Raw genomic sequence first — 25,435 nt, 5'->3', positions numbered from 1 at the left:
ACTCATCAGTTACTCAGTACTTGAGTAGTTTTTTCACAACATACTTTTTACTTTTACTCAAGTAAATATTTGGGTGACTACTCCTTACTGTTACTTGAGTAATAAATCTCTAAAGTAACAGTACTTTTACTTGAGTACAATTTCTGGCTACTCTACCCACCTCTGCTAATAATGTTGTTGTATGCACACTGTGCCAAGCGGAAATGGCCTATCATAGCAGCACAACGGCTATGAACGAACATTTGAAAAGAAAACACCCGACAGCGTTCTTGCCATCACCATCAACGAGTCAATCGTCCGCGTGAGTATACGTTGTCATCATTACACAAAAACATGAATGTGTCATTTGTATCTGCGTTGTAAATTCATAAACTAAAGCACCGTTTCGCTCTGAGAGGCGCGTTTGGCGTGCCTGTTCAGTGTTTACAAAGACGCGCTCCTCTTTAACGCTAACGTTAATTAGTTGTGCAAATACCTTTTACAATATCAACAGTTACATATACTATGTACAAACGAACAATTAACTTTCACTTTAATCATACTATCATTGTTGTGTTATTAAGCAAAATAAGCAATACTTTTACTTTTGTTGAAATGTTTACACTATTGTTACAGAATATTTCCGTTTTGCACTTTTTTGTCTTGGATGTTTATCTTTATTTTTGCACAAAGCAAAATAAGCAATACTTTTACTTTTGAAATGCTTATTCTATTGCAGAATATTAAGATTTGCACTGGATGTTTACTTTTATATTTGCACATTAAAAAGCAAATAAGCTACTTTTAATTTTGTTAAATGTTAAAAGTTATAAATGTTTACATTGTTACAGAATATTTTGTCATGTTGTTGTCAATGTTGACTGAGTGGCCATACTTTTTTTTTTTTTGTAAATAAAAGCCATGCCTTTTGAAAAAACTGGCCTACATTTATTTTTTCATCTTCATTTTAAATAAAAAAAATAATCGGTAAAAGGAAAAATAATCTATAGATTAATCGAAAAAAATAATCTATAGATTAACCGATTAATCGAAAAAAAAAAATAATCTATAGATTAATCGATAGAAAAATAATCATTAGCTGCAGCCTTAATATATATATATATATATATATATGTATGTATGTATGTATGTATGTGTGTATATATATATATATATATATACTTGCAGCGTGTATATAAAATGTTCAAAGAGGGTTGAGAAGTTGTTTTAGAAGGCTACAATGGTGACTCTCTTTAGGTACATTTTGCAAGTAGTTTTTTTTAGAATCTTAAAAAAAGAAGTGTGTTTTTGTCTCTCGTAATGATTGTGAACGATAGGCAAAATTCTAAAAAAAAAAAGTGCAGTTCCCCTTCAAATGTTGTATGTGCGAACAACTGCTTCAAATAAGATTTTTGTCTGAGGTTGTATTCTCCTCTTTTGTTGAGAATAATTTGTCTACATTCTTGGGTGGTAGGTTAGGGTTTGTTTTGTGCATAATTTTGGCTGTTTGTAATTCATGCAGCCATTTGTAATATTTCGCTCCGAACGTCTCCGGTAATTTCCGTAGATTGACGTCACTGGAGTAACACTTCTGCACTCTGACCATAGTATCAGATTAGTCATACTGGAAATACGCAAACATTTGCGAGAGATGTGCTGTCTATCATTCACAATCCTCATATAAGACATGAACATGTGTGTTTGTTTTTCTTTTTTTATGCATTCAAAATCATAAATAAATAAATACATAAAAAGTCTGCTAACAATGTCGTCAATGGGGGCTCACTATTTCGCCCCGAAACCCTTTAAATAACCATCCAAAACTCGCCAACAATACTCTATATCAGTGGTCCCCAACCACCGATCCGTGATGCATTTTCTACCGGGCCGCACAGTAGCAATAATTCATTTATAAACTACAGCATTTTCTCCGACTTAACTTTCACCTGTTCCACTAAACAGACCAATAAGCTTGTTAATATTCTATTACAACTCATTTGTTATAGTACATGGGACAATGCACATTAATGGACATATAAAATGTTAATGTGCCAGATTGTAGCCTAAGGCTAATTTATTGCTGTTTTTATCTGCCACATGTAGAAAGCCGGTCCGTGAAAATAATGCATACATTAAACCGCTCCCTGGTGGACAAAAGGTCGGGGAACCCTGCTCTATATACTGTACATATCGTGACCTGAATATTAACCAAATATTAGCGATGTTGTTATTATAAGCGCTAACGCAGACTAACTATCTTTTAGCAGCAGATTGATAACACACAGCAAAGTAGCCCTCTGCTGTGTTTACTGTGAGCCGGCAACAATGTCCTGCTGCTCCTGCATCATCGCGTCTTAGCTCGTCGGTTATTCTAGATTATAAATCTTGCCTCTCACCTGGATATTAGGAGGATTTAGCCATTAGTCTAGAAGTTGTTCATCTGTGACATTCAATTCATACTTGTAGATGGAGACAAACACACAACCGAAGACAGTGTCTGCAGGGAGACTTTTCCTTGTTAACACTTTGTGTGCATCATGATTAATTTTTCATATAAATGGGAAGATATGGACATCCTATCAGTCGTCATCGAAGTAAGAGTAGACATTGTACAGTAAGCTATCGTTTTATTATGTTCGTAGTTTGTATTTTTCTTTTTTTAGCACTTAGCAATACAGCTACATGATGCTTAGTGATTCACTAAAGCTGGATCTGTTTAGCGAAGCTTTTAAAAGCCCATCCTCCTTATATTTAGGATAAACAATATAAGTTTCTGGATCATCATTTTTCCCAAAGTAATCATTATTGGCTTCCACAAAGTCTGCATGATTTGCATTGTTGTTGGTAATGAAGGGATCTGCGGTTCCTACCTCTACGTCATGCGATGACGTGTCTGGCTCACTCATTATCTCTCGAAATGGCTAGGGGATCTCCGTGAGACTGATACTGTTTTGATCATATGTTTTTACTCGCAAACTTTGTAAGTTTTTCGGTGTCATACATCAGATTTATATGATAGTTTCATATAGAGGCAACTTGTTTTCCACCTTACAGGTACTTAAAGGAAACTTTCAATGTGAAAGTACACTGCCTGGTGGAGCTAAAGCAGGGCTACGTCCGTTAATATTTCCGTCTCGGTAGCAGAGCTCCAATTGAGAGAGCAGTCTGAGAAATCCGGTGTCTTCCACCACCGAGAAAGGCTAACCCTATGTAATAATATAATAATAATAATAATAATAAATGGATTAGATTTATACAGCGCTTTTCTAGACACTCGAAGCGCTTCACAGAGAAGTGAGAACCCATCATTCATTCACACCTGGTGGTAAGCTACTTTCGCAGCCACAGCTGCCCTGGGGTAGACTGACGGAAGCGTGGCTGCCAGTTTGCGCCTACGGCCCTTCCGACCACCACCTATCATTCATCATTCATTCACCAGTGTGAGCGGCACCGGGGGCAAGGGTGAAGTGTCCTGCCCAAGGACACAACGGCAGCAATTTGGACGTTAAGAGGCGGGGAGCGAACCTGCAACCCTCAGGTTTCTGCCACGGCCGCTCTACCCACTACGCCATGCCGCCCCCGTATTCCATATATTTCTTTGAAATTTGCTTAGCCTTCTGGCTATCGTGCTCATAAGGGTGGCTGTTTGCTGAGTTGGCTTCCTTTTAGCATTAGCTGCTCCCACCGGCTTCTTTTAAATCTATGCTGTGAGCCTCGAGAACTCACCATACATCGAAAAATGCCGTAATAAAATGGTTGTGTTCAAGTTTTTAACAAGCCTTCCTCCACGGGGTATTTTCTCGTGGCATGTGTTGCAGGATGCAAACTTAACATTGCTCGCACAGATAACAAAAAACTTCTAGACCGCGGACATGTTTGTATTGGATTTTCTTCGCTACAGGCAAAAAAAAAAGCTAATTTAATAAAAAATAAAAATCACATGTACGTAAGTATTCACAGCCTTTGCTCAATACATTGTTGATTCACATTTGGCAGCAATTACATTCTCAAGTCTTTTTGAACACGATGCCACAAGCTTTCCACATCTATCTTCAGGCAGTTTTGCCCATTCCTCTTTGTAGGACCTTTCAAACGCCATCAGTTTGGATGGGAAGCACTGGTTTTCATCCAGGATGTCTCTGTACATTGCTGAATTAATTTTAGTCTAATCAGGGAGGTGACCAAGAACCTGATGGTAACTCTGTCAGAGCTACAGCATTCTTCTGGAGAGATGTAGAACCTTCCAGAAAGACAACCATCTCTGCAGCAATCCACCAATCAAGCCTGTATGGTATAGTGGCCAGACGGAAGCTATTTCTTATTAAAACGTTTGCAAAAATGCACCTGAAAGACTCTCAGACCATGACAAACAAAATTCTCTGGTCTGATTAGACAAAGATTGAACTCTTTGGCCTGAATGACAGGCATCATGTTTGGAGGAAACCAGGCATCGCTCATCATCAGGTCAAGACCATCCCTACAGTGAAGCAACATGTTGTGGGGATGTTTTTCAGCGACAAAAACTAATCAGGGTAAAGGGAAAATTAATGCAGCAATGTACAGGGAAATCCTGGAATGAAACCAACACATCTCATCAAACCGGAATGAGCTTGAGAGGTGTTGCAAAGAGGAATGGGCAAAAACTACCCAAAGATAGGTGTGCCATTGTATTTAAACAGACTTGAGGCTGTAATTGCTGCCAAAGCTGCATCAACAATGTATTGAGCGATTGCTGTAAATACTTATCTACATGTGATTTTCTTTTTTAATAAATTTGCTAAAAAAAAAATAGTAGAAAAAAATATTTTTACATTGTCATGGGGTATTGTCTGTAGAATTTTGGGACACAAATTAATGTATTCCTTTTTGGAATAAGACTGTAAAATAATGTGAATGCTTTCCAGATACACTGTATTTTTGTTTAGCATAATTGGATAATTAATCTTCTCACTTTTCAGGTTCTTGACATCACCAGTTCAGTCGTGGTATTGGGTCCGTCTTCACCACAACCAGCTAGCGCTTACAAAGCAGCTGTGGATCACTTCATCCGTAATGATGTCAGCAGCAATGTAACATCTGAGAAGGAGGTTGGAACATCACAGCCGTTTGTTCTGGAGTCCCAAACACACTCCTTACGTCAGCTGATGGACTCTGCTAAGACTCTGACAGCCAGAGAAGATCTAATGAGCATGTTGAGGTCTGTTGTATATGCAGTAACACCCCAGATTATTTATTTTGATATTCTTCACTCAATAACTATTTAGACAATAGCAGAGTTTTTAAAGTTTCACACCACTGAATTACCGGTAATCAAAATGTAAAAAGTAGTACTGTAGTCATCAAGTAAAAGCAGCTACCTGTGCCATTGCACTAGTCAGCCATGGACAGTAAGATGCGATGGAATAGCACTTGGGATATGCTGCCTTGTACTCCAGCAGCAAGGTTTATCTAATTCTAATGTAACTTTTATCATTTGTACTTTTAGTTTCAATTTGAAAAAGAAGTTCAATAGTTAAAAGTTCATGCTTGGATCAAAGTTGTAAAACTGCATTCTTTTAAAACTCATATTTTTCATTGACATTTTCTTGAAGGAAATTTCATTTTATAGTCACCCCCTCGTAAATCTTGGCGTCTGTCAGCCATTTGCCACAAATATTTTTTTTAATGGCAAAGCACAGCATTGAACATTTTTTTAATTTGTAGCATGCATAGTTCTTATGCTCTCATGGAAGATGCAGTAAAATGGTCAACTAGTATCAACTACTGTAACATAATTGTACAAGTATACCTTTGTGTGTTCCTTTACAGACAACGTGTTCTGGTGCACACAGCTCGTTGTGAAGGATACAGTAAAGTGATGTTGGGAGACAGCTGCACCAGACTGGCTGTTAAACTTCTTAGTAGTATATCACAGGGCAGAGGAGCACACCTCGCTCAAGACACGGTTTGTACATGTTTTTATTTAATTTTAGATATGAATCATTATAAATTATTGTATTTTGTCAGGGTTTCTCAGACTGTCGCTATGGTGACGTTATATCAGTGCGGCCAATGAGGGACTACAGTGCTAAAGAAATTGCCTACTATAACCATCTGTTTCATGTGCCTTCCGTCTTTACACCAAACCTGCACACTAAGGTAAGCTATTTTAATAATAATGATAATCATAATAATAATAATTATTATAATGTTATTAAAAAACAGAAAATATTGTGCATAAGGCAAACGATGAAAGCAAGGACTATGACTTACAACAACATAGCCCATCCATCCATCCATCCATTTTCGTCGCTATTCCGGGTCGCGGGGGCAGCTGTTTAAGCAGAGATGCCCAGACTTACCTGTCCCCGGCCACCTCCTCTAGTTCCACATGGGGGACACAGAGGCCTTCCCAGGCCAGCTGTGAGACATAGTCTCTCCAACGTAGGTCTGCCCTGAGGCCTCCTCCTGGCTGGACATGCCCGAAACACCTCACCAGGGAGGCGTCGATGATGCATCTGTAGTAGATGCCCGAGCCATCACAGCTGGCTCCTCTCGACGTGAAGGAGCAGCGGCTCTACTCTGAGTCTCTCCTGGATGATAGAGCTCCTCACCCTATCTCTGAGGGTGATCCCAGACATCCTGCGGAGGAAAGCCATTTCGGTCGCTTGTATTTGCGACATTGTCCTTTCTGTCAATACCCAAAGCACGTGACCATAGGTGATGGTAGGAACGTAGACTGACCGGTACCTCTGGCTCAGCTCCTTCTTCACCACAACAGACCGGTACAGTGACTACATCACTGCAGATGCTGCACCAGTCTGTCTGTGTAGGGCTGCATGATTATGGCCAAAATAATAATCTCAATTATTTTCATTAATCACGATTATTAATCACGATTATTTACTGTTAATTAAAACATTCTTTATTGCACTTTCTATTTTAAACAAACAGTATGTGAACTTGGCTTTCATTTCAAAATGAAACTATAAAAATAATTCCTTAATAATAAAATTTTTTTACAAAAGACAAAGGGCTAACTAAAATAAATCTGCCATTGTAGAGTGCAATCATAAAGTGTAAACAAATGAAAAAATTCAAAGGAACACATTTATTGTACTGCTCACAGTATATATATAGGACATATGTCTCATTATTTTGGCGTGTCTTTTTAGAGGTGCATGGATACGGGTCCCTTGGTGCACGGTTGATGTTACGGTCGTCTGTATTTTGGTCATGAGTGTGAAGCTGCTGGGATAAGGATCGGCACCTCCAAATCTGAGGCCATGGTTCTCAGTCGGAAAAAGGTGAACTGCACCCCTTGGTTTGGGAGTGAAGCTCTGCCTCAAGTGGAGAAGTTAAAGTATCTTGGGGTCTTGTTTGCGAGTGAGGGAACAACAACATAAAACTTTTAAAAATGTCAACGGGTTGCACTTTGGAAAGCCTTGTTTTACAAATTTCACCGGGAACGCAAAGCGGTCCCAAAAGTTTAGTAATGTTGTTCAGGGTTTGGATTTACCTTGGCACCATCGGAAACAATGCCTCCTGGATGGAGTCCTGATCAAAATTTTAAGACTAGTTGAAAAATTGCAAAGATTTACATTTTGCACTGTTGGATGTTAGGAAGGTTCTAAGTTGACCTTCAAAATGCAAAAAGGTAAAATGAGACTGAGACAATAAAAAAATATTTGGGAAAAAAAGAATTTATTGCAAACAAGCATTAAAATAAAATATGCTTGGGGTTTTTGGAGCATTAAACTTTTGATCAGCTGATGAACAGCATATTTCACTTTAATGCTTGTTTGCAATAAACTAATGACGTTTGTGTCTCACTCCTATTTCTTCTTTTCGCATTTTGAAATTTTATTTAGACTCGCTGAAGCTATAACTGACAATAGGTTTCTAATGGCAGAACCATCAGTTAGGGCTTGGCGATATGGCAAAAAAATTAATAAATTCATATCAATCGATCTCGAATAATACAACCATTTTTATTTTTTTTTAATAAAGTTGGATTGTCCCGTGCAGGATTATACAGAGTACCGTTGCAACCCTACTCTTTATTACTGCAGTATCTTGTAAAATTAATTTCCGCCATGTTTGATCAAGGTTATTTATGCTGACAACTGTCATTTTGTCCATATCTATGATTGTGTTTACAAGAGGTGCAACGGTTCAGGTAACCCACACAACATACCTCGGTTTTAAGGCCACAGTAGATTTTTTTTTTTCCCCAACATTTTTTCCTCTCAAAAGTTTTTTTTGTTATTTTGCTTCTCATCACAGACATGTAAGTTAACATTCACTAAACAACAATTTCAAATGGTAAATTGTTTGTATTCTTTAATTACTTGTGTACATGAGTGCTTCTCACCAGTGCTTTGGCAAAGGGCAAGTGGTCATCAGGACGTTGGAGTTTTTTAAAACTAAAATTTTGTATCTTATATGTAATGAAAATACTTTAAAGTGCAGTTTGCGTTTGAGATACTGTAAAATAATGTGTACCAACACATAAAACATGTTTAATGATTATTACGGGAACTAAATGTTTTCATCCACAAACTTAAAAATGATTTGAACAAAATGTGTCTGCAGAGTTTTTTAGTTCAGAACAAACGCATAAAAAGTCTAATTAAAACATTTAAATATAAAATGTCTTTTTTTCCTAAATGTATTATTAGTGTGTTTGTTCTCTGAGTTGGGACCATCAGACATCCTGTGCCTGCCTGCAAGATCCCAGTCAGGGCAGGATTACTGCACACACTACAACAAGCAGTCAGTGAGACTAAAGTCTGTCACTGAAGTTGCTGTTTTGTTTTTTTAAATGTTGTGTTTCAATTTGTATGCTAGTGTTAGTCATATGTCTTTATTTTGGTCTTCGGGGCTCCACCTCCAGCTGTGTAAGGGGGAATGCTAATTGAACATTGACTTTCGCGACGGTGGACAGGGACAGTCGCGCACATACAGTACATGGACACAAACACATTCACATGACACGTACACAAACATACACACATTCACAGACACGACAACAGTCAATAAAGGCGGATTGTCCATGCAGGATTATACAGGGCACCAATGCTTCTCTACTGTTAACTATATTTTAACAGACATTTCCGCAATGTTTGATCGAGGTAATTATGGTAACAGCTGATCACCGTGATCAAACTCAAATGAATCGCGATCATTGAGCACAATCATATAATCGCCCAATGACCATTTCTGCTTTGAAAATATAATCCATCCCACCTCGCATGTCAAGATGCTGAATAAACAGCATGATTATTGCACAGGTGTGCATTAGGCTGGTCAGAATAAAAAGCCACTCTGAAATGTGCTGTTTTATCACACAGCACAATGCCACTTGTCACAAGTTTCGATGGAGCGTTCAGTTGGCATGCTGACTGCAGGAATGTCCACCAGAGCTGTTGCCTGTGAACTGAATGTTAATTTCTCTTCCAAAAGGCGTTTCAGAGAATTTCAATCAATCAATCAGTCAATGTTTTTTTATATAGCCCTAAATCACAAGTGTCTCAAAGGGCTGCACAAGCCACAACGACATCCTCGGTACAGAGCCCACATAATAATTTGGCAGTACATAGAACCGCCCCCACAATCGCAGACCACGTGTAACCACACCAGCCTAGGACCTTCACATCCAGCAGGTGCATCTCCATGATCTTCTGAGACCAGCCACCCAAACAGCTGCTGCAACAATTGGTTTGCATAACGAAATAATTTCTACACAAATTATGAGAAACTGTCTGAGGGAAGCTCATCTGCATGCTTGTCGTTCTCTTCGGGATCTTGACCTGACTGCAGTTTGTCGTCATAACCGACTTGAGTGGGCAAATGCTCACATTTGATGGCGTCTGGCATGTTGGAGAGGTGTTCTCTTCATGGATGAATCCTGGTTTTCACTGTTCAGGGCAGCTTGCAGACAGCATTTGTGGGAGAGTGGTTTGCTGATGTCAACGTTGTGAATCGAGTGGCGCATGGTGGGGGTGGGGTTATGGTATGGGCAGGCATATGTTATGGACAACGAACGCAAGAACATTTTATTGATGGCATTTTGAATGCACAGAGATACTGTGACGAGATCCTGAGGCCCATTGTTATGCCATTCACCCGAGACCATCACCTCATGTTGCAGCATCACAATGCACGGCCCCATGTTGCAAGGTTCTGTACACAATTCCTGGAAGCTGAAAACATCCCAGTTCTTGCATGGCCAGCATACTCAACGGACATGTCACCCATTCAGCATGTTTGGGATGTTGTGGATTGGCATATACGACAGCGTGTTCCAGTTCCTGCCCATATCCAGCAAGTTCGCACAGCCATTGAAGGGGAGTGGACCAACATTCCACAGGCCACAATTAACAACCTGATCAACTCTATGCGAAGGAGATGTGTTGCACTGTGTGAGGAAAATGGTGGTCACACAAGATACCGACTGCTTTTCTGACCCCCCAGATTCCCAATAAAGCATAATGCACATTTGGGTGGCCTTTTATCGTGGGCAGCCTAAGGCACACTTGTACAATAATCATGCTGCTTAATCAGCATCTTGATATGCCACACCTGTGAGGTAGGATGGATTATCTTGACAAAGAAGTGCTCACTAACACAAATTTAGACAGATTTGTGAAAAATATTTGAGAGGAATAGGTATTTTGTGTATATAGTAAAAGTTTTAGAACTTGAACTTGAACTTGAAACTTGGGAGCAAAATCAGTGTTGCGTTTATATTTTTGTTCAGTATATAAGCACATATAATATGCATACATCTGCTAATGCACTGCATCTTGTCTGACAGTCAAAAGAAAAGTCCAGTCTCCAGCATTTGACAGAGAGCTTTGTCAATAAACTGCAAGTAGATTTTCCTTCTACTGTCAGCACCATCTACAGGTTAGTAGTGTTGATGTTGATTTTTGTAATGATTGAAAATATGCCTAGTACACTGTCAAATTGATGGATCTTGCTCTATCCTGAAGAACAAGTGAAAAGCTGCAAACAGCTTGTAAGAATTCATCTTCTGTGGACCATTGTGAAAGATGTCTGCTCTGTATGTGTTCTCTCGATACTGCATTTGGTAAGTTTTCATATATTATTTCATTGATTACATGGTGCACTCTTGTGTAGGGATGTATACCGTGTACCGGTTACTAATTGGGGTGGTCCAGGAAGACCGTTATGATTCTGGACTAATGATACTGCTATCGGTAGTCTCCAAAGTTATGGGTAAACACACTCATAAGAGTTAGTGTCAGTTTGAAGTGAACTTCACTTAACTCACGACCGCCACTTCGGCGCTCTTCATCAACTGGACCGTTCTCTAAGCAATCCATTAATCCACAGGCCAATATTAATCCACTCAAAAATGTGTAAATTTGAAATAATCACTAGGTATTTATATAATACATTGACACATACTGTATACGTCAGTGGCTGTCAACTCTGGCTTCCGATCGGTCACTCAAGTAGGTTTGTGTGCAACATAAACACAAACAACAATTTATATTGCTATAAAATTCACACACACCTAACATGCTAATTGATTGATTTATATTATATATTTGATATGAGATGTAATGTTTATGTTTTGTGATTGAACATGAATACATGTATAATTTTTGGATAGATCTATAGATCTAATGCTAAAATGTCAGGATTTGTGTTATTCCAAAATACTTGATAATTTATAAAAAATAAGAAATAAATAAAAAGAATTGGAGACGTGTCGTGAGTTAGATGGAAGATGCTGGCTGGTTTCATCCATAGTCACACACTTTATTGACGTCACCATTTTCTACTGAGCACCCTTGAGAGGGATGTGTGTACAAAAGGAGACAACCGAATGCCCAAACTGAAAAAGTGAACACGCTAACGCCGAAGGTGTATTCAGTTGAGACTTGGTGGAATTGGAAGTCTTAAGTATGTACTGGGAGTCTTGGAGTGTGGTTTGGTTTGGACATGCATGATGCTGCTCTATTTTTCTGAGAGGTTTGTTATATTTTTGGTCAAATTTTGCAGTTTTCTAACATTAAGGTTGTACTGTATTTCAAACCTCACTTCCGAGATGCAGAAGTAGTGCACTCTCTCTGTTTTGTTGTTTGTTGGACCATATTCCTTTTAGAATGCTATCAAAATCAGTAATCTGTAACAGGAAGATGAATAAATTAATATTCTTGATCCTTACTTCAACTTTCTCTCACTCTATTTAGAGGCAGCTTCAGCCTTCCAGGCCACGATTCTGTCAGATCACCTCTCTCAGAACAAATCTGTTGGCGCTAACAGTTGCTTTCCAAGACAAAATCCAGGTACATTACACTTTTTTATGGTTGTTTAGCAACATACTTAAGAGAAAACTCAGGTATATTATATGTTTTATAGTCTGTTCTGTCTTTCTGTTAGTACAATACGGTGAAAATGCGAATATTTTACACATGGTTGCAAATGCTGATGAATCATAATAATCGTGACGTGGCTCAGATGATAGAGTGGATGTTCCAGCAACTTAAGGGTTCCTGGTTCGAATCAAGTTTCCGCCATCCTAGTCACTGCCATTGTGTCCTTGGGAAAGACACTTCACCCACCTTGCGCCTGATGGGTCGTAGTTAGCGCCTTGCATGGCAGCTTCCGCCATCAGGATGAATGTGTGTGTAAATGAGTGAATGTGATGTATTATGTAAAGAGCTTTGGGTATCTTGCGGGTATAGTAAAGTGTTATATAAATACAGAGCATTTAGCATTTATTTTGTTAAAATTATAATTATAAAAAAATGTTCATCATTTGACATCCCTGATTAATACATAGTTTTATTGAAATGTTATTGTTTATTCCATTGCAGGTAGCTGCTGCAAAGACACAGGACAGTGTTGTGCAACAACCTTTGAAGACAGAAGCTGCTCTTCTGGTCAAAGGTATGCTTTCAATTGTTTATCTCAATCAAACAGTGAGGTCCATTGTGTACGTCATACTACTAAAAGTAAATTTACTGCAAACACTAAAATGATGGAATGACTACAATCGCTTTTCAAATTAATTTTGACTGCTTCTAATTAAGGCTATCAAAGTTAACGCGATAATGAATTAACACTCATTTCCTATAATGGCACAATTTTTCAATGCACGATTATTTTGCGTGCGTCATGTGTGACCGTCGGCCCACCAGTCAAAAAAATAATAATTCACCCATGCTGCAGCCACAAGCGGGAACAAACACAGCGCAGAATTAAACAAAGAAAAGTGACACTTAATGGCAACACACATCAACACTGCTCAACATTCTCAGTCTGCTCACTCATCCAAACTTCCTCAGCTACTGCTTACGTCACACCTAATGGCACTTCCACTTAAAAGCGCGCACACACAAATCACAGGTACTACACTGTTTGTGTTTGAGAGAGTGTGTGTTGTGTCTGTGTAAAATATATTTGTGTCCCTTTTTTGTGGAGCTGTTTAAAAAAGCATTATGTTTAATAAACATATATTTGCATAAATCTCAAATATTTTTGTGAAGTCCCATGCTATACGTTTACCAAACAATCTGTCACTCCCGATCGCTAAATCCGATGAAATCTTCCTCCCGGTGTCGCCTCTGGTATGTCCTTTCTTTCTGCTGCTCGATTGCCGTTCTCTGCTGCATATTTCACTACGTCCAGCTTGTAATCTGCAGGATATGATTTCCTTTTCGGTGCCATTTTTGTTCAGTCCTTCTCAGTTTTTATAAGTTACCGCCAATGTTGATGTGATCCATTTGAATAGCAGTAGCATATAGCAGTTAGCATCCCATGACCCACAGTGCACTTCTGCCATGACCCTCCTCCGCCGAATTCTTATTGGTTGACGTGTGAGTGACGATTGCTGACGTGTGTGTGACGATTGCTGCCATTTGCTTCGTCTCTTACGCGAATGAGATAAATAATATTATTTGATATTTTATGGTACTGTGTTAATAATTTCACACATAAGTCGCTCTGGAGTATATGTCGCACCCACGGCCAAACTATGAAAAAAACTGCGACTTATAATCCGAAAAATACGGTATGTACAATATTTACCGTATTTTGGTCATCTTAAGCATTTGTGGGAACTAATTTCCTCTGCGCATTTATTTCCGTATCCATAGCAATGCACTACCGACTTCCAGCAACAAATGTGTGTTCCTACTTCCAGAAACAAACACGTATGTGCCGTAATCATGACAGACTTAGTAACGGGCAACGAAGACAACTATTTTTGGACAAATGAGGATTCACAACCTTATCTTTTTGAACCTGAATATATGGAGGATGAACTGCTGATTATAAAAGCGAGCACAACAAGAGAATGAAACGTTAGAGCAGACGGAAGCCGAAAGAGTAAGGTCGGCATGACTATGACGCTGTAAATGTGGAGCTTGGAGCCAAGCTATGCAGACAGAAAGGAGCCAAGCTATGCCGACAGAAACGGAGTGCTTATTTATCCAAATCAACGGGAAACGTACCCGGCCAGCTGGACCGAACGAACAACTGTTCATAGAGTGAGCAGGCATGTGATGTCTATAGTCGAAAATACGTATTTTTTTATCTCTGTAAAAATATAAAAACATATTTTCTGTTTTTCTTTGTTTTTTCTGACCTACAATGTGTATTAAAATCTTGAGCTGTCTCCTTTCCATACCTGCCAACAACTACGGCTTTCCCATAATGAGTACGGTTTTTGATAATCCATTTCGGTTTACAGCTGCAGTGGCATAAACTACAATTTTCCATTAAAAATGATAACTTAAAAATCGAAGCTACGAAGCGAAGCAACTCCACGGGCAGGGGACAAAATATACGGAAAAAATCAATGATGATTAGTTAGTTTACATATAAGAAAATCTATAATTGGTTGGTTGGTTTACTATGATGATTGGTTAAGATTAGGGCAAAACATTACGGACGGGCAAATCAGAGGCTAGATAGGACGGGTCATCGAACCAGGAAGGGAAGTCACAACAGACGCGCACACAAATGACGACGAGAGAGTCGGAGAAGAGAAGAGGGAATATTCAAGCGGGCGATTTATATATTAAAAACAAACTAGTTTCATTTTAGTTGGTTACCATGTAAGCCCAAATCAAAACTGCTCTTGACATGGAAGACGTGGAACACACATTTAAGAACAAATGATTGTGACAGACATGTGATGACTTCTGCTACAGTAGCATGTCTAAATGCTAAATTTCATTTTCATTGGTGTTTTAGAACAAGACAGTAGCTGACATTGTGTCCATTATTTCTACTGTTTATATTTTGACATTATTTTGAAACATAAACAACATGACTGCAATATACAGTGCCCTCCAAAAGTATTGGAACAGTGAGTCCAAATCGTTTATTTTTGTTGTAGACTGAAAACATTTGGGTTTGACATCAAAAGATGAATATGGGACAAGAGATCAACAGTTTAGCTTTCATTTCCAGGTATTTACATCTGGATCTGATACACAACTTAGAAGATAGCACCTTTTGTTTGAACCTACCCATTTTTCAGGAGAGCAAAAGTATTGGAACATGTGACTGACAGGTGTGTTTTGTTGCCCAGGTGTCTCTAAATTACATTGATTATTCAAACAATAAATAGCACTGAATGTCTGAGCTCAGTTTCAGATTGGGTAGGATAGGTTTTGCCTGTGCAGACTGCATTTAGAGGTGGAACCAACATGAAAACCAGAGAGCCGTCTATGGGAGAAAAAGAAGCAATTGTGAATCTGAGAGAAGATGGACAATAAATCACAGCCATTGCACAAACATTGGCCATAGCCCGTACAACCATTTGGAATGTCCTGAAAAAGAAAGAACCCACTGGTGTACTAAGCAACAGACGTGGAACAGATAGAACAAGGAAAACATCAGGAGTTGATGACAGAAACATTCTGAGCGCTATAAAAAACAACTGTTAGTGACATCAGCAACGACCTCCAGAGGGCAGGAGTGAAGGTACTTCACTTCACTTCATGGATAGAAGTACAAAGGCTACACCAGAAGATTCAAACCACTCATTAGGAAGAACAGGAAGGCCAGGCTGTAATTTGCCAAAAGGTACAGAGATGAGCCTAAAAATTCTGGAAAAAAGTTGTATGGGACTGATGAGATTAACTTCTTTCAAAGTGATGGAAAGGCGAACGTTTGGAGAAAGAAAGGATCAGCTCATGATCCCAAACATACAAGCTCATCTGTGAAACATAATGCCATGGCTTGGGCTTGCATTGCTTCTTCTGGGACGTCATCTTCATTGATGATGTAACACATGATGGCAGCAGCAAAATTAACCATTTTGTCTGCTAATTTAAAGAAAGATGCAACCAAACTGATTGGGAGATCCTTCATCATGCAGCAAGATAACGACCAAAACAACAAAGGAGTTGATCAGGGGCAGGAAGTGGAAGGTTTTACAAACCCCGTTTCCATATGAGTTGGGAAATTGTGTTATCAATCAATCAATCAATCAATGTTTATTTATATAGCCCTAAATCACAAGTGTCTCAAAGGGCTGCACAAGCCACAACGACATCCTCGGTACAAAGCCCACATACGGGCAAGGAAAAACTCACCCCAGTGGGACGTCGATGTGAATGACTATGAGAAACCTTGGAGAGGACCGCATATGTGGGTAACCCCCCCCCCCTCTAGGGGAGACCGAAAGCAATGGCTGTCGAGTGGGTCTGACATAATATTGTGAGAGTCCAGTCCATAGTGGATCCAACATAATAGTAAGAGTCCAGTCCATAGTGGGGCCAGCAGGACACCATCCCGAGCGGAGACGGGTCAGCAGCGCAGAGATGTTCCCAGCCGATGCACAGGCGAGCGGTCCACCCCGGGTCCCGACTCTGGACAGCCAGCACTTCATCCATGGCCACCGGACCTGTGCCCCCCCCCCCCCCCCCTCAAGGAAAAGGGGAGCAGAGGAGAAAAGAAAAGAAACGGCAGATCAACTGGTCTAACAGGGGGGCTATTTAAAGGCTAGAGTATACAAATGAGTTTTAAGATGGGACTTAAATGCTTCTACTGAGGTAGCATCTCTAATTGTTACCGGGAGGGCATTCCATAGTACTGGAGCCCGAATAGAAAACGCTCTATAGCCCGCAGACTTTTTTTGGGCTCTGGGAATCACTAATAAGCCGGAGTTCTTTGAACGCAGATTTCTTGCCGGGACATATGGTACAATGCAATCGACAAGATAGGACGGAGCTAGACCGTGTAGTATTTTATACGTAAGTAGTAAAACCTTAAAGTCACATCTTAAGTGCACAGGAAGCCAGTGCAGGTGAGCCAGTATAGGCGTAATATGATCAAACTTTCTTGTTCTTGTCAAAAGTCTAGCAGCCGCATTTTGTACCAACTGTAATTTTTTAATGCTAGACATAGGGAGACCCGAAAATAATACGTTACAGTAGTCGAGACAAGACGTAACGAACGCATGAATAATGATCTCAGCGTCGCTAGTGGATAAAATAGAACGAATTTTAGCGATATTACGGAGATGAAAGAAGGCCGTTTTAGTAACACTCTTAATGTGTGATTCAAACGAGAGAGTTGGGTCGAAGATAATACCCAGATTCTTTACTGATTCGCCTTGTGTAATTGTTTGGTTGTCAAATGTTAAGGTGGTATTATTAAATAAATGTCGGTGTTTAGCAGGACCGATAATCAGCATTTCCGTTTTCTTGGCGTTGAGTTGCAAGAAGTTAGCGGACATCCATTGTTTAATTTCATTAAGACACGCCTCCAGCTGACTACAATCCGGCGTGTTGGTCAGCTTTAGGGGCATGTAGAGTTGGGTGTCATCAGCATAACAATGAAAGCTAACACCGTATTTGCGTATGATGTCGCCTAGCGGCAGCATGTAAATACTAAAGAGTGCAGGGCCAAGAACCGAACCCTGAGGAACTCCGCACGTTGCCTTAACATAGTCCGAGGTCACATTATTCTGGGAGACGCATTGCATCCTGTCAGTAAGATAAGAGTTAAACCACGACAAAGCTAAGTCTGACATACCAATACGTGTTTTGATACGCTCTAATAAAATATTATGATCGACGGTATCGAAAGCAGCGCTAAGATCAAGAAGCAGCAACATAGATGACGCATCAGAATCCATCGTTAGCAGTAGATCATTAGTCATTTTTGCGAGGGCTGTCTCCGTAGAGTGATTTGCCCTGAAACCGGATTGAAAAGGTTCACAGAGATTGTTAGACACTAAGTGTTCATTTAGCTGCTGTGCGACAATTTTTTCGAGGATTTTCGAAATAAAGGGAAGGTGGGACACCGGTCGGTAGTTTACCATGAGGTCAGGATCAAGGTTAGGTCTTTTGAGCAGAGGATGAATAACCGCTTTCTTGAATGCTAGGGGAACAGTGCCAGAGGAAAGTGATAAGTTTATAATATTTAGCACTGATGGACCTAATAATACAAAAAGCTCCTTGATAAGTTTCCCAGGAAGTGGGTCAAGTAAACATGTTGTTTGTTTTATCCCACTTACACGCTGTAATAGTTCCTCTAATGTTATTTCATCAAAAAGAGAGAGACTATTTTGTATTGCAGTATCCGTCGTAGATACAGTTGTATCTGTGTTCATAGAACCCAGTTGTAGCTGGGATGCGTTATCTTTAATCTCCTTTCTAATGAGTTCAATTTTCTTATTAAAGAAATTCATAAAGTCATCTGCCGAGTGGGTGGAGCTATTGGGAGGAGTCCCTTGTTGGGTTAGCGATGCTACTGTACTAAACAAGAATTTAGGGTCGTTTTTGTTGAGGCGGATGAGATTTGAGTAATATTTAGCTTTAGCTAAGGTAAGCATGCGTTTATACGATATTAAACTATCACTCCATGCTTGATGGAAAACCTCAAGCTTGGTCGCGCGCCATTTGCGTTCCAACTTTCTACATGATAATTTATGAGCTCTGGTTTCCTCTGTAAACCATGGGGTGCGCCTTTTAGGGGCCCTTTTTTGTTTTAGCGGTGCTATACTATCAATGGTTTTGCGCAGGGCATTGTCAAAGTTGTTAGTGAGGTTATCAATAGAGCCGACATAATTTGGGAATGGTGCCATTACCGAAGGCAGTAGGTCAGCAAGAGTCATCGTTGTGGCGGAATTAATGTTGCGGCTGCTATAGCAGTTATTATTATTATTAGTTTGTTGACAATGAGTCAGAACTTCGAATTTTATAAGGTAATGATCGGACATTACTTTAGTATACGGGAGTACCATAACTTTGGAGGTGGTGACACCCCTGACCAGCACTAGATCTATCGTATTGCCGTTGCGATGCGTAGGTTCATTTATTATTTGTGTAAGACCACAGCTATCAATTATAGTCTGGAGCGCCACGCACTGAGGGTCCGATGGGTTATTCATATGGATATTAAAGTCCCCCATTATGATTATATTGTCTGCGTGCGTCACTAGATCAGCAACGAACTCTGAGAATTCATTAATAAAGTCCGAGTAGGGCCCTGGGGGGCGGTAGATAACAGCCATATCGAGAGGCAGCGGTGCGACAGACCTCATAGTAAGCACCTCAAACGATTTGTATTTATTATTTAGGTTAGGGGTAAGGTTAAAGTTTTCATTGTATATTAGTGCGACCCCCCCACCCCTTTTAAGGGGACGGGCAATATGCGCATTCGTATAGTTAGGAGGAGATGCCTCATTTAGCGCAAAAAATTTGTCTGGTTTGAGCCAGGTTTCGCTAAGACCAATGACGTTAAGATTGTTGTCTCTAATGACCTCATTAACTAATAACGTTTTGGGAGACAATGATCTTATGTTTAAAAAGCCCATATTATAAGTATTGGGCTGTTTTGACGAGTTTTTGTTTAAATTATCCGTAGTAGAAATATTAATAATGTTGCGTTTATTATACGTAGTGCACTTTATATAGTTTCGACCATATCTAGGAATTGATACGACGGGAATTTTCAGATTGTTTACTTGATGCTGCGATCGACTGAACGCATCATGATTTGCCACCTCAGTAGAATGCATATCTACCCCGGACACATTCACAACAGAAAACACATTATGTGAGTTGTGTGTTATTCTAAGAAAATTGCTATGCGTACAGGAATTATCCAGCCTGGTGCTGGCTAGTTCTAGCTTAACTGACTCCTCACCTGGACTAGCAGGCTCTGTAATTGCCTGTGACCGGGCTTGCTCTAGTGTAGTTAGTCAAATGTGACTTAAACAGTAGTCTATATTCTTAGACAGGATGATGGCGCCTTCCTGGTTAGGGTGAAGGCCGTCCCTCATCAGCAAGCCTGGTTTGCCCCAGAAAGAGGGCCAATTATCAATAAACGTGTTAGATGTAAATATAAACAAATACAATAATTTGCAAATCATTTTCAACCCATATTCAGTTGAATATGCTACAAAGACAACATATTTGATGTTCAAACTGATAAACATTTTTGTTTTGCAAATAATCATTAACTTTAGAATTTGATGCCAGCAACACGTGATAAAGAAGTTGGGAAAGGTGAGGAATGCTCATCAAACAGTTATTTGGAACATCACACAGGTGTGCAGGCTAATTGGGAACAGGTGGGTGCCATGATTGGGTATAAAAACAGCTTCCCAAAAAATGCTCAGTCTTTCACAAGAAAGGATGGGGCGAGGTACACCCCTTTGTCCACAACTGCGTGAGCAAATAGTCAAACCGTTTAAGAACAACGTTTCTCAAAGTGCAATAGCAAGAAATTTAGGGATTTCAACATCTACGGTCCATAATATCATCAAAAGGTTCAGAGAATCTGGAGAAATCACTCCACGTAAGCGGCATGGCCGGAAACCAACATTGAATGACCGTCACCTTCGATCTCTCAGACGGCACTGTATCAAAAAACGACATCAATCTCGAAAGGATATCACCACATGGGCTCAGGAACACTTCAGAAACTAAATACAGTTTGTCGCTACATCTGTAAGTGCAAGTTAAAGCTCTACTATGCAAAGCGAAAGCCATTTATCAACAACATCCAGAAACGCCGCCGGCTTCTCTGGGCCCGAGATCATCTAAGATGGACTGATGCAAAGTTTAAAAGTGTTCTGTGGTCTGACAAGTCCACATTTCAAATTGTTTTTGGAAATATTCGGCATCGTGTCATCCGGACCAAAGGGGAAGCGAACCCTCCAGACTGTTATCGACGCAAAGTTCAAAAGCCAGCATCTGTGATGGTATGGGGGTGCATTAGTGCCCGAGGCATGGGTAACTTACACATCTGTGAAGGCACCATTAATGCTGAAAGGTACATACAGGTTTTGGAACAACATATGCTGCCATCTAAGCGCCGTCTTTTTCATGGACGCCCCTGCTTATTTCAGTAAGACAATGCCAAGCCACATTCAGCATGTGTTACAACAGCGTGGCTTCATAAAAAAAGAGTGCCGGGTACTTTCCTGGCTCGCCTGCAGTCCAGACCTGTCTCCCATCGAAAATGTGTGGCACATTATGAAGCGTAAAATATGACAGCGGAGACCCCGGACTGTTGAACGACTGAAGCTCTACATAAAACAAGATTGGGAAAGAATTCCACTTTCAAAGCTTCAACAATTAGTTTCCTCAGCTCCCAATCGTTTATTGAGTGTTGTTAAAAGAAAAGGTGATGTAACACAGTGGTGAACATGCCCTTTCCCAACTACTTTGGCACGTGTTGCAGCCATGAAATTCTAAGTTAATTATTATTTGCAAAAAATAAATAATGTTTATGAGTTTGAACATCAAATATCTTGTTTTTGTAGTGCATTCAATTGAATATGGGTTAAAAAGGATTTGCAAATCATTGTATTCCGTTTATATTTACATCTAACACAATTTCCCAACTCATATGGAAATGGGGTTTGTATTACAAATAATGCTATCTTCTAAGTTGTGTATCAGATCCAGATGTAAATACCTGGAAATGAAAGCTGAAATGTTGACATCTTGTCTCATATTCATCTTTTAATGTCAAACCCAAATGTTTTCAGTCTACAACAAAAATAAAGGAACTGACCTCACCGTTCCAATACTTTTGGAGGGCACTGTATTTGTTATTTCATGCTATAAATCACAAATGGCTATTCAGATAAAGGAAGTTCGCTAATAGAATTACAATTTTTGTACTCTTTGTGATTTTTGCATGTGAAGCATTTAGAAGTGGAGAGGAATTCGAAGAGACAGAAATTGGCTATAAAATCCAAGATAGAATCCACTAAAGCAGAAACAAAAAGGAAAATGCAAGCTGCTCAGAGCAATCAAAGCAAAAATGCCAAAGTACTGTGTGAATGAACCAAAGTAATGTGTAAATAATGTGAATAACTACATGAACCATATGTGGCTGTGAAGTGAACACTAGTAAGGTTGTAAATACTGTACACAGTAGGCTAACCCATGTGGTTCCTGTGGATGTGAACACAAGTTGTAATTACTGTAGTATCTAAATAACATAGTGACTGAAACAGACACTGATTCATTTGGATGAATGGGGTATGTATTTATGTTCACTCCGTTGATAATTGTTCAATTCTTTAAACACTAAAACATCTTTAAATGGTGCTTTTTATTGCTAATTTTTGCAAGTTCAATTGCTGAAAAACCAGGAGCTTCGGAAGTGGTTGCCCTCCTTGTCCCCCCACCCTGGACCTGCGGCTCCCATACTCCGAGCTTATTTTTAGTCTTTTTCATTAAGTTCAAATCACATGTCTGCGAGTGACTCACTATTATATTGGTCATGATACATGCAGCACATCATTCGTGTTATTATAACTACAGTACATACACCGTCAAGCTAGCTGTGTTCAAACAAAACATGAAATGTGAGCTAATACTTTACAGATACTGCAATATGATTTTTCATGTTTTTCAGTCAGTACATATTGGTGTCCTATCGCATTGTGTTGTGCATTACAAACTCATCACAATTACGTGATTAACACTGAACATGCACATGCCTATTGTAACGCTCAATTAAACACAGAGAACATCCCGAAACTGTCGCTAACACGAGCGAAGGGCTGAGCAATATGGACCTAAACTAATATCTCAATATAGTTTGGCCCATAAATTAACCCATACATGGAAATATTTGTTGACGTAACTAAATATCTCCACCATGCCTTGATTTAACATTTTCAGGACTGATGAGGACCCACTAACAGGTACCAACAACTAAGAAAAGTAGGTTTTGTATAACAGGATCTCAACTTAAGAGATGTTTTGAGATAATAAAAAAAGAAAAGGCTTTAAAAAATATTTTTTTTAAAGTCAAATATAATCTCCAATTTTCTTAAAAAAAACAAAAACATTTAGCTATTTTCAAAAGCTAATAACAATAACACAAAAGAACAAAATGTAAGTTAAAGTGCCCTGGTTTCAGAGGTCATGTTTAAACATCAGCAGCAACATAAAAATAATTGACCTTTAACAATGGTGTTTTCAATAGGTACACATTATTATACGACGTACTCACAAATATTTTACCCAGTAACACCAACCTGCCAACTGCTTCATGATTCTGTGTTCTGAAAATTACTTTTAAAAAGTCATTTATTATAGTAACTCGTTACTTTACCAAAAAAGTGATTGAATTATTAGCGCAATTACTGTTTAATAAATAAATTACAAGAGAAAGTAATTATTGCGTTAATTTAAAAAAAACAAAAAACTTCAAATATCTGGCATCATGCAGTTAAGATAAGTGTCATATAAGAGCACTGTATGTTATACAGGTGGGCAAACATTTTACTCTAATTTGATCAAATTTGGAAGAATTTATTTTAGGAGCAAAATGCAATGAAAGGGTTGAAATCCCTATTTGCACATGTGCGACAGTTTTCAAATCGCAGGTCTATTTTTAGTCGCATTTGCGAGTGTCTGCCCTGAGATCAGTAGGTCGTGAGTTCAAACCCCGGCAGAGTCATACCAAAGACTTTAAAAATGGGAGCCATTACCTCCCTGCATGGCACTCAGCATCAAGGGTTGGAATTGGGGGTTAAATCACCAAAAATGATTCCCGGGCGCGGCCACTACTGCTCCCCTCACCTCCCAGGGAGTGAGGGTGATGGGTGAAATGCAGAGGATAATCGCACCACACCGAGTGTGTGTGTGACAATCATTGGTACTTTACTTCTCTCTTATCGTAGCTCGCTCACAGCTAATTCCGTACCGCGGCAAAGTTTTTGTACACCAGAAAAACGATTCCTCAGTGTTCGCTCTTACAATAACAATGTTGCTACAGTTTGGTCATTTTACAGGTTACGAAATGTAAATTAAGTATTGGCGGTTTTTGGATGCATTTTTAAAGTGATTTAGAGGCAGAATGGTTGCTCCCATTAGCTGCATTGCTAGCCACCTAGAACGAGCCGATTTTTACATGATAGAATACAAAAAAAAAAAAACTTTTGTGTTCTTGTCCCTTATAAGTGATAGGCAAAATTCCCAAAAAGTGCAGATCGCCTTTAAAATTGATATCTGCTATTAATCGCATTTGACAGCCCTGCTTGTAATACCGTAGTTTTCGAAGTATAAGTCGCACCGGAGTATAAGTCGCACCTGCCGAAAATGCATAATAAAGAAGGAAAAAAACATATATAAGTCGCACTGGAGTATAAGTCGCATTTTTGGGGGAAACTTATTTGATAAAACCCAACACCAAGAATAGACATTAGAAAGGCAATTTAAAATAAAGAATAGTGAACAACAGGCTGAATAAGTGTACATTATATGACGCATAAATAACCAACTGAGAACGTGCCTGGTATGTTAACGTAACATATTATGGTAAGAGTCATTCAAATAACTATAACATACAGAACATGCTATACGTTTACCAAACAATCTGTCACTCCTAATCGCTAAATCCCATGAAATCTTATACGTCTAGTCTCTTACGTGAATGAGCTAAATAATATTATTTGATATTTTACGGTAATGTGTTAATAATTTCACACATAAGTCGCTCCTGAGTATAAGTCGCACCACCGGCCAAACTATGAAAAAAAACTGTGACGTATAGTCCGAAATATACGGTATATCTAATTATCAATACAGTATGTGTGTTGAACTATTTCAAATGTTATTGACTTGTTGGTTCATTGCAAATGTTGCAAATATTCTTTACTTAGAGACTGAAACAGTTTAATTCAATTGTTTGTTTTTGTATGGTAGTTTTTCTATTAAAATAAACATTTCACTTTGTAAATACATTTGTATTGTTCATTTCTGTTGTAAAGTGTCTTTTAAAAGCGCTATATTTAATCCAAAGAATGATTGTTCTATTACAGACTTGCAGATGCAACAGATCTGAAGAGATGGTTGTGTTACAGCTGTCAGTTGACTGTCAAAGATATGGTAGGTGACACACAAGCTAAACCTGGGGCGGTGTGGCTCAGATGGTAGAACAGTTATCCAGAAAATCAAGTGTTCCTGGTACAAATCCAGCTTCCGCCATCCTTGTTACTGCCGTT

General features: G+C 39.2%; 1 protein-coding gene across 2 annotated transcripts in view; it reads left to right on the top strand.

Annotated features, from left to right (window-relative positions):
* The window catches only part of ctu2 (cytosolic thiouridylase subunit 2 homolog (S. pombe)), a 59,866-nt gene that overhangs the window by 27,934 nt on the left and 6,497 nt on the right, over positions 1-25,435 (top strand). For both annotated transcript variants that reach the window (XM_061963687.1, XM_061963679.1), the window contains 8 exons: positions 4,938-5,176; positions 5,788-5,923; positions 5,986-6,117; positions 10,778-10,869; positions 10,956-11,053; positions 12,186-12,281; positions 12,813-12,885; positions 25,253-25,319. In XM_061963687.1, coding sequence (XP_061819671.1) covers positions 4,938-5,176; positions 5,788-5,923; positions 5,986-6,117; positions 10,778-10,869; positions 10,956-11,053; positions 12,186-12,281; positions 12,813-12,885; positions 25,253-25,319 — 933 coding nt within the window. The remainder of the gene's footprint in view (positions 1-4,937; positions 5,177-5,787; positions 5,924-5,985; positions 6,118-10,777; positions 10,870-10,955; positions 11,054-12,185; positions 12,282-12,812; positions 12,886-25,252; positions 25,320-25,435) is intronic.

Source organism: Nerophis lumbriciformis, linkage group LG02, assembly GCF_033978685.3.
Source record: "Nerophis lumbriciformis linkage group LG02, RoL_Nlum_v2.1, whole genome shotgun sequence".
Taxonomy (NCBI): Eukaryota; Metazoa; Chordata; class Actinopteri; order Syngnathiformes; family Syngnathidae; genus Nerophis; species Nerophis lumbriciformis.
This window is presented reverse-complemented; position numbering and strand designations above follow the sequence as displayed.